Source organism: Oncorhynchus mykiss, chromosome 7 (genome assembly GCF_013265735.2).
Source record: "Oncorhynchus mykiss isolate Arlee chromosome 7, USDA_OmykA_1.1, whole genome shotgun sequence".
Classification (NCBI taxonomy): domain Eukaryota; kingdom Metazoa; phylum Chordata; class Actinopteri; order Salmoniformes; family Salmonidae; genus Oncorhynchus; species Oncorhynchus mykiss.
The window spans coordinates 11503738-11518163 of record NC_048571.1 but is presented as its reverse complement, the minus strand read 5'-3'; the positions used below and the strand labels follow the sequence as shown (position 1 = coordinate 11518163).

Below are 14426 nucleotides of genomic sequence, written 5' to 3'. Positions count from 1 at the left end.
GCCTCGGCTACGGCATGTTTGTATGTAAGGGTACACTACAGCTTTTTAAATACCGACAGGAAACCTTCTCTGGAGATGGTTTCGAAGCGCCACTGAACGGGAATTGTATTTGTAAAGGATCTGTGCTTCTGAATGGCAGCTAATATCCATCACTCGGCCACCAGAACTGTCAATCAAATAATATCAAGCTGCCTACCTACAAACAGATCACTCCTAAATAAAGTACTTCAAAGTTCGTTAAATACCGTGACATTTAGTAGACAGAAAACAAGACTGATTAGTTGCCGTACTTGTGAGAACAAACACTCGCATCTTTCATAGCGAGCTAGCGAGGGACGGAGAGAGATGGGAGGGGCACTGTATAGGCAGGTCAGCCACCAGGCAGACGGAGTCAGAAACGTCTACTAGGCCTATCTATCGGCAATCAAAAGCAGTATCTCGCAATAGAATTCTGTATTTTGCGATTTCTTGTAAAGCGGGGCCTATCCACAATGAATAGGCTAGGATATTCTACATGCAACAGACCGAAGAGAGAACACGCACTCGCACCATTAGCGAAGAGAAAGAGTAGGCGAGCCAGCTACACCGCAATTATAATTTTGTGGGAAATAAAACCTATTATTATTCCGTTTAGCAATTTTTTTTAAACGTTAAGGATCCACATTTCGTTTAAACGTTCACACCTCTACTCACGACCCGTCTCGACCATTGGCTTTCTTCGGCTACTAGGCTACCTCAGTTCCTTCTCTCTCGTTTCTCTAATGGCATTCTAGTTCCCATCCGAGGTAATGTGAGAAGGTGGCCAGGTGCTAACGGGTAATACTAACACTGCAGGACCGTGCTGAACGTGGGAGGAGGCCCATGTTGTGAGCACAGCTGTGTCTATGTCATCAAAGCGTGCTTACCCTCTCCCTCCTTTCTCACAGTCCTTCCCCGTGGAATGACACTCCTGCGTGTGATCGCTTGTCTTGGCGCCTTCCAGGGGTGGGGGGTTTGACGGGGTCAATTCCATTGGAACTCACTCAGTCTACATTTTACAACTAGGGAGATGAATTGCAATTCGATTCACAAATTCAAATTGTGCAGCTAGTCTATCATCTTCTGTGAGGATATTATTATTATTTAAGATGAAATTGACCTCAAACCCAACTGAGTTCACCTGGCTTTTGGCTCATCACAGTGTCATGGAGATAGTAGGAGTTTTATTGACATTTAGGCTGGGCAATACTAGTCCAGTCCAATACTACACCCATCCCCTGGTCTCTATTCCATACCACTTCAGTGTTTGCAGACCTAGGTGTTAACTCTATGGTAGAATGAAATCAAAACCCATATGAAGGCTAGGTGTAGCCCACACCTTATTGCTTACAAGTACCCTATCCCTTCAGTCTGCATACACCATAGGAGGGCTTAGGGTGGAAGGGAACCAGTGTTACACCATAAGGAGGAACTAGGGGGGATGGAAACCAGTGTTACACCGTAGGGAGGAACTAGGGGGGAAGGGAACCAGTGTTACACCTTAGGGAGGAGCTAGGGGGGAAAGGAACCAGTGTTACACCTTAGGAGCTAGGGGGGAAAGAAACCAGTGTTACACCTTAGGGAGGAACTAGGGAGGAAGGGAACCAGTGTTACACCTTAGGGAGGAACTAGGGTGGAAGGGAACCAGTGTTACACCTTAGAAGGAGCTAGGGGGAAGGGAACCAGTGTTACACCTTAGGGAGGAACTAGGGTGGAAGGGAACCAGTGTTACACCGTAAGGAGGAACTAGGGGGGATGGAAACCAGTGTTACACCGTAGGGAGGAGCTAGAGTGGAAGGGAACCAGTGTTACACTGTAGGGAGGAGCTAGCTGGGATGGAAACCAGTGTTACACCGTAGGGAGGAACTAGGGGGGAAGGGAACCAGTGTTACACCGTAGGGAGGAGCTGGGGGGGATGGAAACCAGTGTTACACCTTAGGAGTAAGGGGGAAAGGAAGCAGTGTTACACCGTAGGGAGGAACTAAGGGGGGGAAGGGAACCAGTTTAACACCGTAGGGAGGAACTAGGGGGAAGGGAACCAGTGTTACACCGTAGGGTGGAACTACGGGGGAAGGGAACCAGTGTTACACCGTAGGGAGGAACTAGGGGGAAGGTAACCAGTGTTACACCGTAGGGAGGAACTAGGGGGGAAGGGAACCAGTGTTACACCGTAGGGAGGAGCTATGGGGGAAGGGAACCAGTGTTACACCTTAGGGAGGAGCTAGGAGGGAAAGGAACCAGTGTTACTCCTTAGGAAGGAGCTAGGGGGAAGGGAACCAGTGTTACTCCTTTGGAAGGAGCTAGGGGGAAGGGAACTAGTGTTACTCCTTTGGAAGGAGCTAGGTGGAGGTGAACCAGTGGTTGTTTTTCGGCTTGCGCCTTTGTCTTAAGGAGATAAACATATGTCAGCCAGGGCTGTCTTTCAACCCCACTGGAGGTTTCACAGATCGAGTAATGTCTGAGGGATATTTTCTTTAGCATATGGGTCAGTCTTCACAGAGCTTCCCCCCCCCACCCACCCACCCAGAGGCAGATAGCTGGGTTAATCATTATAGTAGGAGAGGCCCACACATGGTGGCTGTAACCCCCTACCTATTGGTTGATATTTATAGGATTTCCAATTGTAGGCCTATTGTATTGGATACTTTTATGAATTTGCCTTAACTCTGTTTTGAAATCCCTGCTACTGAGTTTTATGCATTGCTGTTTAGTGATGGAAAGCTGAGCACTGTGTGCAATGGGGACTTGAGTGCGAGGGTGTGTGTGCACAAGTGTGTGAATGTGTGTGTTTGGTCTAGGTTTATTTCCTCTACTACTGTTTTCTGTATTTTTGTGTGTGTGTGTGCACGGCCACACCCTTGTGTGCCCCACAGTCCCTTTGGGAATTACACCCTTGTCCAGTACACTTCCCTGCATTATCATATCCTCAACCCGCCACCCGGGTCCAAGGCCCCTGTCAACAATGCTTGTTCTCCTTACCTCGAGGCCTCTGAAATGGGGCTTTTATTTTCGTCTTCACAGCTGTGCTCACCACTGCTCTGTAATTCCCCAGGCGGAGGAGAGGAGGCTAGGCTACGTCGCTAGCTGCTCCATCTCTAGCATTAGGCTCCATCATATCCAGGGCTGTTGGCTTATTGTTACTGCACTGTGATTACTGAAGGCCAACAGGGAAGAACAGAGAGAATGTAAAGGTGCCAGATATATCCAAGAATGAATTCCAAATCGACCCCTTCCCCCTATTCCCAAGGCACTGGTGTGTGTGTGTGTGTGCGTGTGTCTGTGAGAAACGTGACTAGCCCACTGTGTTTTCTGTCTTCCAGGGGTCCCTTCAGTGTGGTGAGGCGCTGTATCAACAGGGACACAGGGCAGCAGTTTGCAGTGAAGATCGTAGATGTGGCCAGTTTCACCTCCAGCCCTGGCCTCAGCACAGAGGGTAAGGAAGAGTCACACTCATGCGCTGTGTGTGTGTGTGTGGGTAAAGCGCTGATGCATACTAACTTTCCATGCAGTTTCCTGCCGTGTCATGCTGCTCTGTGTGTGTGTGTCACATTGTGGGGGCAGTGCCCTGGGTTTTGGCGTTCATGGTGTGCCATCTGTGATGCTCCGGTCAGAGCTGGGCCAAGGACAGGATCATAAGGGAATGGAAAGACAGAATTGTGTGTGAAAATATTGATAGCGTAATAAAGAGGGATTGTTGAGTAAACTGATATAGAGTCTGGAAGAACCTAGTAAACTGATATAGGGTCTGGAAGGACCTAGTAAACTGATATAGAGTCTGGAAGAACCTAGTAAACTGATATAGAGTCTGGAAGAACCTAGTAAACTGATATAGAGTCTGGCTCTGGAAGAACCTAGTAAACTGATTGACGGTCTGGAAGAACCTAGTAAACTGATATAGAGTCTGGAAGAACCTAGTAAACTGATATAGAGTCTGGCTCTGGAAGAACCTAGTAAACTGATATAGAGTCTGGCTCTGGAAGAACCTAGTAAACTGATATCGAGTCTGGAAGAACCTAATAAACTGATATAGAGTCTGGAAGAACCTAGTAAACTGATATAGAGTCTGGCTCTGGAAGAACCTAGTAAACTGATTGAGGGTCTGGAAGAACCTAGTAAACTGATATAGAGTCTGGCTCTGGAAGAACCTAGTAAACTGATATAGGGTCTGGAATAACCTAGTAAACTGGTATAGAGTCTGGAATAACCTAGTAAACTGGTATAGAGTCTGGCTCTGGAATAACCTAGTAAATTGATATCGAGTCTGGAAGAACCTAGTAAACTGGTATAGAGTCTGGCTCTGGAAGAACCTAATAAACTGATATAGAGTCTGGCTCTGGAAGAACCTTGTAAACTGATATAGGGTCTGGAAGAACCTAGTAAACTGATATAGAGTCTGGCTCTGGAAGAACCTAGTAATCTGATATAGGGTCTGGAAGAACCTAATAAACTGATATAGAGTCTGGAAGAACCTAGTAATCTGATATAGAATCTGGAATAACCTAGTAAACTGATATAGAGTCTGGAAGAACCTAGTAAACTGATATCGAGTCTGGAAGAACCTAGTAAACTGATATAGAGTCTGGAAGAACCTAGTAAACTGATATAGAGTCTGGCTCTGGAAGAACCTAGTAAACTGATATAGAGTCTGGCTCTGGAAGAACCTAGTAAACTGATATCGAGTCTGGAAGAACCTAATAAACTGATATAGAGTCTGGAAGAACCTAGTAAACTGATATAGAGTCTGGCTCTGGAAGAACCTAGTAAACTGATTGAGGGTCTGGAAGAACCTAGTAAACTGATATAGAGTCTGGCTCTGGAAGAACCTAGTAAACTGATATAGGGTCTGGAAGAACCTAGTAAACTGATATAGAGTCTGGCTCTAGAATAACCTAGTAAACTGAAATAGAGTCTGGAATAACCTAGTAAACTGGTATAGAGTCTGGAATAACCTAGTAAACTGGTATAGAGTCTGGCTCTGGAATAACCTAGTAAATTGATATCGAGTCTGGAAGAACCTAGTAAACTGGTATAGAGTCTGGCTCTGGAAGAACCTAATAAACTGATATAGAGTCTGGCTCTGGAAGAACCTTGTAAACTGATATAGGGTCTGGAAGAACCTAGTAAACTGATATAGAGTCTGGCTCTGGAAGAACCTAGTAATCTGATATAGGGTCTGGAAGAACCTAATAAACTGATATAGAGTCTGGAAGAACCTAGTAATCTGATATAGAATCTGGAATAACCTAGTAAACTGATATAGAGTCTGGAAGAACCTAGTAAACTGATATAGAGTCTGGCTCTGGAAGAACCTAGTAAACTGATATCGAGTCTGGAAGAACCTAGTAAACTGATATCGAGTCTGGAAGAACCTAGTAAACTGATATAGAGTCTGGAAGAACCTAGTAAACTGATATAGAGTCTGGCTCTGGAAGAACCTAGTAAACTGATATTGAGTCTGGAAGAACCTAGTAAACTGATATCGAGTCTGGAAGAACCTAGTAAACTGATAAGGAGTCTGGCTCTGGAAGAACCTAGTAAACTGATATAGAGTCTGGAAGAACCTAGTAAACTGATATAGAGTCTGGCTCTGGAAGAACCTAGTAAACTGATTGAGGGTCTGGAAGAACCTAGTAAACTGATATAGAGTCTGGCTCTGGAAGAACCTAGTAAACTGATATAGCGTCTGGAAGAACCTAGTAAACTGATATCGAGTCTGGAAGAACCTAGTAAACTGATATAGAGTCTGGCTCTGGAAGAACCTAGTAAACTGATATTGAGTCTGGAAGAACCTAGTAAACTGATATCGAGTCTGGAAGAACCTAGTAAACTGATATAGAGTCTGGAAGAACCTAGTAAACTGATATCGAGTCTGGAAGAACCTAGTAAACTGATAGGGAGTCTGGCTCTGGAAGAACCTAGTAAACTGATATCGAGTCTGGAAGAACCTAGTAAACTGATATAGAGTCTGGCTCTGGAAGAACCTAGTAAACTGATATCGAGTCTGGAAGAACCTAGTAAACTGATATCGAGTCTGGAAGAACCTAGTAAACTGATAAGGAGTCTGGCTCTGGAAGAACCTAGTAAACTGATATAGAGTCTGGAAGAACCTAGTAAACTGATATAGAGTCTGGCTCTGGAAGAACCTAGTAAACTGATATCGAGTCTGGAAGAACCTAGTAAACTGATATCGAGTCTGGAAGAACCTAGTAAACTGATATAGAGTCTGGAAGAACCTAGTAAACTGATATAGAGTCTGGCTCTGGAAGAACCTAGTAAACTGATATTGAGTCTGGAAGAACCTAGTAAACTGATATCGAGTCTGGAAGAACCTAGTAAACTGATAAGGAGTCTGGCTCTGGAAGAACCTAGTAAACTGATATAGAGTCTGGAAGAACCTAGTAAACTGATATAGAGTCTGGCTCTGGAAGAACCTAGTAAACTGATTGAGGGTCTGGAAGAACCTAGTAAACTGATATAGAGTCTGGCTCTGGAAGAACCTAGTAAACTGATATAGCGTCTGGAAGAACCTAGTAAACTGATATCGAGTCTGGAAGAACCTAGTAAACTGATATAGAGTCTGGCTCTGGAAGAACCTAGTAAACTGATATTGAGTCTGGAAGAACCTAGTAAACTGATATCGAGTCTGGAAGAACCTAGTAAACTGATATAGAGTCTGGAAGAACCTAGTAAACTGATATCGAGTCTGGAAGAACCTAGTAAACTGATAAGGAGTCTGGCTCTGGAAGAACCTAGTAAACTGATATCGAGTCTGGAAGAACCTAGTAAACTGATATCGAGTCTGGAAGAACCTAGTAAACTGATGTAGAGTCTGGAAGAACCTAGTAAACTGATATAAAGTCTGGCTCTGGAAGAACCTAGTAAACTGTTGTAGATTCTGGAAGAACCTAATAAACTGATATAGTGTCTGGAAGAACCTAGTAAACTGATGTAGAGTCTGGAAGAACCTAGTAAACTGATGTAGAGTCTGGAAGAACCTAGTAAACTGATGTAGAGTCTGGAAGAACCTAGTAAACTGATTTGACGGTCTGGATGAACCTAGTAAACTGATATAGAGTCTGGCTCTGGAAGAACCTAGTAAATTGATATCGAGTCTGGAAGAACCTAGTAAACTGATGTAGAGTCTGGAAGAACCTAGTAAACTGATATCGAGTCTGGAAGAACCTAGTAAACTGATGTAGAGTCTGGAAGAACCTAGTAAACTGATGTAGAGTCTGGAAGAACCTAGTAAACTGATATAGAGTCTGGAAGAACCTAATAAACTGATGTAGAGTCTGGAAGAACCTAATAAACTGATATTGAGTCTGGAAGAACCTAGTAAACTGATATCGAGTCTGAAAGAACCTAGTAAACTGATATAGAGTCTGGAAGAACCTAATAAACTAATAGAGGGAAAGAATTCCTGCTAATCAGAGAGTGAGAAGAAGAGAGGGGGAGAAATAGTTAGAAGTAGAGCAACAGAGGGAGAAAGAGAGAGGGAGAAGAAGAGGGGGAGAAAGAGAGTTAGAAGTAGAGCAACAGATGGAGAAAGAGAGAGTTAGAAGTAGAGCAACAGAGAAGGAGAAGAAGAGAGGGGGAGAAAGAGAGTTAGAAGTAGAGCAACAGAGGGAGAAAGAGAGAGTTAGAAGTAGAGCAACAGAGAGGGAGAAGGAGAGAAAGATAGTTAGAAGTAGAGCAACAGAGGGAGAGAAGAAGAGATGAAGAAGAGGGGGAGAAAGAGAGTTAGAAGTAGAGCAACAGAGAGGGAGGAGAAGAAGAGGGGGAGAAAGAGAGTTAGAAGTAGAGCAACAGAGAGGGAGGAGAAGAAGAGGGGGAGAAAGAGAGTTAGAAGTAGAGCAACAGAGAGGAAGAAGAAGAGAGGGGGAGAAAGAGTTAGAAGTAGAGCAACAGAGGGAGAAAGAGAGAGTTAGAAGTAGAGCAACAGAGAGGGAGAAGAAGAGAGGGAGAGAAAGAGAGTTAGAAGTAGAGCAACAGAGAGGGAGAAGAAGAGAGGGGGAGAAAGAGTTAGAAGTAGAGCAACAGAGAGGGAGAAGAAGAGAGGGAGAGAAAGAGAGTTAGAAGTAGAGCAACAGAGAGGGAGAAGAAGAAGAGGGGGAGAAAGAGAGTTAGAAGTAGAGCAACAGAGGTAGAAAGAGAGAGTTAGAAGTAGAGCAACATAGAGGGAGAAGAAGAGAGGGGGAGAAAGAGAGTTAGGAGTAGAGCAACAGAGGGAGAAAGAGAGAGTTAGAAGTAGAGCAACAGAGAGGGAGAAGAAGAGAGGGAGAGAAAGAGAGTTAGAAGTAGAGCAACAGAGAGGGAGAAGGAGAGCAACAGAGAGGAGAAAGAGAGAGTTAGAAGTAGAGCAACAGAGAGGGTGAGAAGAGAGGGAGAGAAAGAGAGTTAGAAGTAGAGCAACAGAGGGAGAAAGAGAGAGTTAAAAGTAGAGCAACAGAGAGGGAGAAGAAGAGAGGGGGAGAAAGAGAGTTAGGAGTAGAGCAACAGAGGGAGAAAGAGAGAGTTAGAAGTAGAGCAACAGAGAGGGAGAAGAAGAGAGGGAGAGAAAGAGAGTTAGAAGTAGAGCAACAGAGAGGGAGAAGGAGAGAAAGATAGTTGGAAGTAGAGCAACAGAGAGGGAGAAGAAGAGAGGGAGAGAAAGAGAGTTAGAAGTAGAGCAACAGAGAGGGAGAAGGAGATAAATATAGTTGGAAGTAGAGCAACAGAGAGGGAGAAGAAGAAGAGGGGGAGAAAGAGAGTTAGAAGTAGAGCAACAGAGGGAGAAAGAGAGAGTTAGAAGTAGAGCAACAGAGAGGGAGAAGAAGAAGAGGGGGAGAAAGAGAGTTAAAAGTAGAGCAACAGAGGGAGAAAGAGAGAGTTAGAAGTAGAGCAACAGAGGGAGAAGAAGAGAGGGAGAGAAAGAGAGTTAGAAGTAGAGCAACAGAGAGGGAGAAGAAGAAGAGGGGGAGAAAGAGAGTTAGAAGTAGAGCAACAGAGAGGGAGAAGAAGAAGAAGAGGGGGAGAAAGAGTTAGAAGTAGAGCAACAGAGGGAGAAGAAGAAGAGGGGGAGAAAGATAGTTAAAGTAGAGCAACAGAGGGAGAAAGAGAGAGTTAGAAGTAGAGCAACAGAGAGGGAGAAGAGAGGGAGAGAAAGAGAGTTAGAAGTAGAGCAACAGAGAGGGAGAAGAAGAAGAGGGGGAGAAAGAGAGTTAGAAGTAGAGCAACAGAGGGAGAAATAGAGAGTTAGAAGTAGAGCAACAGAGAGGGAGAAGAAGAGAGGGAGAGAAAGAGAGTTAGAAGTAGAGCAACAGAGGGAGAAAGAGAGAGTTAGAAGTAGAGCAACAGAGAGGGAGAAGAAGAGAGGGAGAGAAAGATAGTTAGAAGTAGAGCAACAGAGAGGGAGAAGGAGAGAAAGATAGTTGGAAGTAGAGCAACAGAGAGGGAGAAGAAGAAGAGGGGGAGAAAGAGAGTTAGAAGTAGAGCAACAGAGGGAGAAGAAGAGAAGAAGAAGAGGGGGAGAAAGATAGTTAAAGTAGAGCAACAGAGGGAGAAAGAGAGAGTTAGAAGTAGAGCAACAGAGAGGGAGAAGAGAGGGAGAGAAAGAGAGTTAGAAGTAGAGCAACAGAGAGGGAGAAGAAGAAGAGGGGGAGAAAGAGAGTTAGAAGTAGAGCAACAGAGGGAGAAATAGAGAGTTAGAAGTAGAGCAACAGAGAGGGAGAAGAAGAGAGGGAGAGAAAGAGAGTTAGAAGTAGAGCAACAGAGGGAGAAAGAGAGAGTTAGAAGTAGAGCAACAGAGAGGGAGAAGAAGAGAGGGAGAGAAAGAGAGTTAGAAGTAGAGCAACAGAGAGGGAGAAGGAGAGAAAGATAGTTGGAAGTAGAGCAACAGAGAGGGAGAAGAAGAAGAGGGGGAGAAAGAGAGTTAGAAGTAGAGCAACAGAGGGAGAAGAAGAGATGAAGAAGAGGGGGAGAAAGAGAGTTAGAAGTAGAGCAACAGAGAGGGAGAAGAAGAAGAGGGGGAGAAAGAGAGTTAGAAGTAGAGCAACAGAGGGAGAAAGAGAGAGTTAGAAGTAGAGCAACAGAGAGGGAGAAGAAGAGAGGGAGAGAAAGAGAGTTAGAAGTAGAGCAACAGAGAGGGAGAAGAAGAAGAGGGGGAGAAAGAGAGTTAGAAGTAGAGCAACAGAGAGGGAGGAGAAGAAGAAGAGGGGGAGAAAGAGTTAGAAGTAGAGCAACAGAGGGAGAAGAAGAAGAGGGGGAGAAAGATAGTTAAAGTAGAGCAACAGAGGGAGAAAGAGAGAGTTAGAAGTAGAGCAACAGAGAGGGAGAAGAGAGGGAGAGAAAGAGAGTTAGAAGTAGAGCAACAGAGGGAGAAAGAGAGAGTTAGAAGTAGAGCAACAGAGAGGGAGAAGAAGAGAGGGAGAGAAAGAGAGTTAGAAGTAGAGCAACAGAGGGAGAAAGAGAGAGTTAGAAGTAGAGCAACAGAGAGGGAGAAGAAGAAGAGGGGGAGAAAGAGAGTTAGAAGTAGAGCAACAGAGAGGGGGAGAAAGAGAGTTAGAAGTAGAGCAACAGAGAGGGAGAGGACCTCCAGTGTGTTTGAATGCTGAGAGATTGATTTCTGGCTGTAGAGTTGGGCTGGTTGGAACTCGTAAATGTCACTTTCATTTAAAACCCCACAGCACTGTCAGAAAAGACAGTTGGACCCCCGATGAAACTAACCTCTCCCTCCCCTCCTGCTGTAATTTTACAGAAACTCACAGAAACCAGTCGTGTTAATTGTGAGCAGTGACATTTTGAGTTAGCAAGCAGACTGGGCTTCATTGAACAGTGTAGAGAGCACATCTATCCTGCTACGCTATCCACTAAATCCATACTGTTAGACTATACCCCCCCTCAGTTACTACCATGTATCATCTGTTCTGTTTTCCTCTCTCTGACTCGTACTCTTTGTCTTCTGTGTGTGTGAGAGAGAGACAGAGAGAGGGAGAGACAGAGATCAAGGAATGCAGAGAGAGAGACTCAACACAGAGATAGTGAGAGAATAAGGACTCTGTCTCTGGGTCTTACGTCATGAGTTAGGCCCGTCACAACACCGCACACACATTTGTAGTCTCTGCAGACCAGTAGACTGGGGGGGGGGGGGGGGGAGAGTGTGTAAATGAGGTCTGTATAGGGTGATGTGAACTGCAGAACAGTAGACTGGGGGGGGAGTGTGTAAATGAGGTCTGTATAGGGGGATGTGAACTACAGACCAGTAGACTGGGGGGGGAGTGTAAATGAGGTCTGTATAGGGTGATGTGAACTGCAGACCAGTAGACTGGGGGGGGGGGGGGGGGGGGGGGGGAGAGTGTGTAAATGAGGTCTGTATAGGGTGATGTGAACTGCAGAACAGTAGACTGGGGGGGGGGAGTGTGTAAATGAGGTCTGTATAGGGGGATGTGAACTACAGACCAGTAGACTGGGGGGGGGAGTGTGTAAATGAGGTCTGTATAGGGGGATGTGAACTGCAGAACAGTAGACTGGGGGGGGAGTGTGTAAATGAGGTCTGTATAGGGGGATGTGAACTACAGACCAGTAGACTGGGGGGGGGAGTGTAAATGAGGTCTGTATAGGGTGATGTGAACTGCAGACCAGTAGACTGGGGGGGAGTGTGTAAATGAGGTCTGTACAGGGTGATGTGAACTGCAGACCAGTAGACTGGGGGGGGGGGGGGGAGTGTGTAAATGAGGTCTGTATAGGGTGATGTGAACTGCAGAACAGTAGACTGGGGGGGGGGGGAGTGTGTAAATGAGGTCTGTATAGGGGGATGTGAACTACAGACCAGTAGACTGGGGGGGGGGGTGTAAATGAGGTCTGTATAGGGTGATGTGAACTACAGACCAGTAGACTGGGGGGGGGGGGGGGGGGGGTGTAAATGAGGTCTGTATAGGGTGATGTGAACTGCAGACCAGTAGACTGGGGGGGGGGGGTGTAAATGAGGTCTGTATAGGGTGATGTGAACTACAGACCAGTAGACTGGGGGGGGGAGTGTAAATGAGGTCTGTATAGGGTGATGTGAACTGCAGACCAGTAGACTGGGAGGGAGTGTGTAAATGAGGTCTGTACAGGGTGATGTGAACTACAGACCAGTAGACTGGGGGGGGAGTGTGTAAATGAGGTCTGTATAGGGTGATGTGAACTGCAGACCAGTAGACTGGGGGGAGTATGTAAATGAGGTCTGTATAGGGGGATGTGAACTACAGACCAGTAGACTGGGGGGAGTGTGTAAATGAGGTCTGTACAGGGTGATGTGAACTGCAGACCAGTAGACTGGGGGGGAGTGTGTAAATGAGGTCTGTACAGGGTGATGTGAACTACAGACCAGTAGACTGGGGGGGGGTGTAAATGAGGTCTGTATAGGGTGATGTGAACTACAGAACAGAGGAGGACAACAGTGCAGTGTGTCTGACTGGGTCTAACTACAGAACAGAGGACAACAGTGCAGTGTGTCTGACTGGGTCTAACTACAGAACAGAGGACAACAGTGCAGTGTGTCTGACTGGGTCTAACTACAGAACAGAGGACAACAGTGCAGTGTGTCTGACTGGGTCTAACTACAGAACAGAGGACAACAGTGCAGTGTGTCTGACTGGGTCTAACTACAGAACAGAGGACAACAGTGCAGTGTGTCTGACTGGGTCTAACTACAGAACAGAGGACAACAGTGCAGTGTGTCTGACTGGGTCTAACTACAGAACAGAGGACAACAGTGCAGTGTGTCTGACTGGGTCTAACTACAGAACAGAGGACAACAGTGCAGTGTGTCTGACTGGGTCTAACTACAGAACAGAGGACAACAGTGCAGTGTGTCTGACTGGGTCTAACTACAGAACAGAGGACAACAGTGCAGTGTGTCTGACTGGGTCTAACTACAGAACAGAGGACAACAGTGCAGTGTGTCTGACTGGGTCTAACTACAGAACAGAGGACAACAGTGCAGTGTGTCTGACTGGGTCTAACTACAGAACAGAGGACAACAGTGCAGTGTGTCTGACTGGGTCTAACTACAGAACAGAGGACAACAGTGCAGTGTGTCTGACTGGGTCTAACTACAGAACAGAGGACAACAATGCAGTGTGTCTGACTGGGTCTAACTACAGAACAGAGGACAACAGTGCAGTGTGTCTGACTGGGTCTAACTACAGAACAGAGGACAACAATGCAGTGTGTCTGACTGGGTCTAACTACAGAACAGAGGACAACAGTGCAGTGTGTCTGACTGGGTCTAACTACAGAACAGAGGACAACAGTGCAGTGTGTCTGACTGGGTCTAACTACAGAACAGAGGACAACAGTGCAGTGTGTCTGACTGGGTCTAACTACAGAACAGAGGACAACAATGCAGTGTGTCTGACTGGGTCTAACTACAGAACAGAGGACAACAGTGCAGTGTGTCTGACTGGGTCTAACTACAGAACAGAGGACAACAATGCAGTGTGTCTGACTGGGTCTAACTACAGAACAGAGGACAACAGTGCAGTGTGTCTGACTGGGTCTAACTACAGAACAGAGGACAACAGTGCAGTGTGTCTGACTGGGTCTAACTACAGAACAGAGGACAACAATGCAGTGTGTCTGACTGGGTCTAACTACAGAACAGAGGACAACAATGCAGTGTGTCTGACTGGGTCTAACTACAGAACAGAGGACAACAGTGCAGTGTGTCTGACTGGGTCTAACTACAGAACAGAGGACAACAGGGCAGTGTGTCTGACTGGGTCTAACTACAGAACAGAGGACAACAGTGCAGTGTGTATGACTGGGTCTAACTCCAGACGACGCCTCTAGTGCCACATGAGCTCCCACAGCTTCACTTTCCCTCCCAACGCTTTTTCAACTATTTTGCCCCTCTTCGGTGTGTGTGTGTGTACTGTGTTCTTCGCTCTTTGCTACTTCCTTGTATGTGCTTCCCCCGCTGCAGTCAAGCCTCTCCCTGCCGGCACACGTGCACCCCTCCATGTTAATCTCCTTTGATGTTTATGTGTTTGGGGAAGAGAGGGAAGGAAAAAACTAACACACACCGGAGGTGTTTCCTCTTCTCTTAACTTCCCTCCTGCGCTCCTCCGACTGGAGTCTGCCACCTGGGTCAGCACAGTGGAGAGGTCAGGAGAAAGAGAGGGAGGGCACACACCTATAAGCTATGGGGCAAGATGAGGAGGAGAGGAAGAGTGTGTTGAAAAGGGGAAATGAGGACAAACGGATGCATCTCAATACTGAAAAATGGTTTCCATCTCTTAACTCTCCTGTTTCCTCCACAGATCTGAAGAGAGAGGCCAGTATCTGTCACATGCTGAAGCACCCTCACATCGTAGAGCTACTAGAAACCTACAGCTCAGATGGCATGCTCTACATGGTCTTTGAGTTGTAAGTTGGTTGTGTTTCGG

The 14426-nt window shown here is 46.0% G+C and overlaps 1 protein-coding gene across 22 annotated transcripts in view; it reads left to right on the top strand.

The window, feature by feature from the left end:
* Positions 1–14426, top strand: part of LOC110528832 (peripheral plasma membrane protein CASK) — a 57105-nt gene that overhangs the window by 7947 nt on the left and 34732 nt on the right. For all 22 annotated transcript variants that reach the window (XM_036982548.1, XM_036982531.1, XM_036982530.1 and 19 more), the window contains exons 2-3: positions 3339–3451; positions 14301–14406. In XM_036982548.1, coding sequence (XP_036838443.1) covers positions 3339–3451; positions 14301–14406 — 219 coding nt within the window. The remainder of the gene's footprint in view (positions 1–3338; positions 3452–14300; positions 14407–14426) is intronic.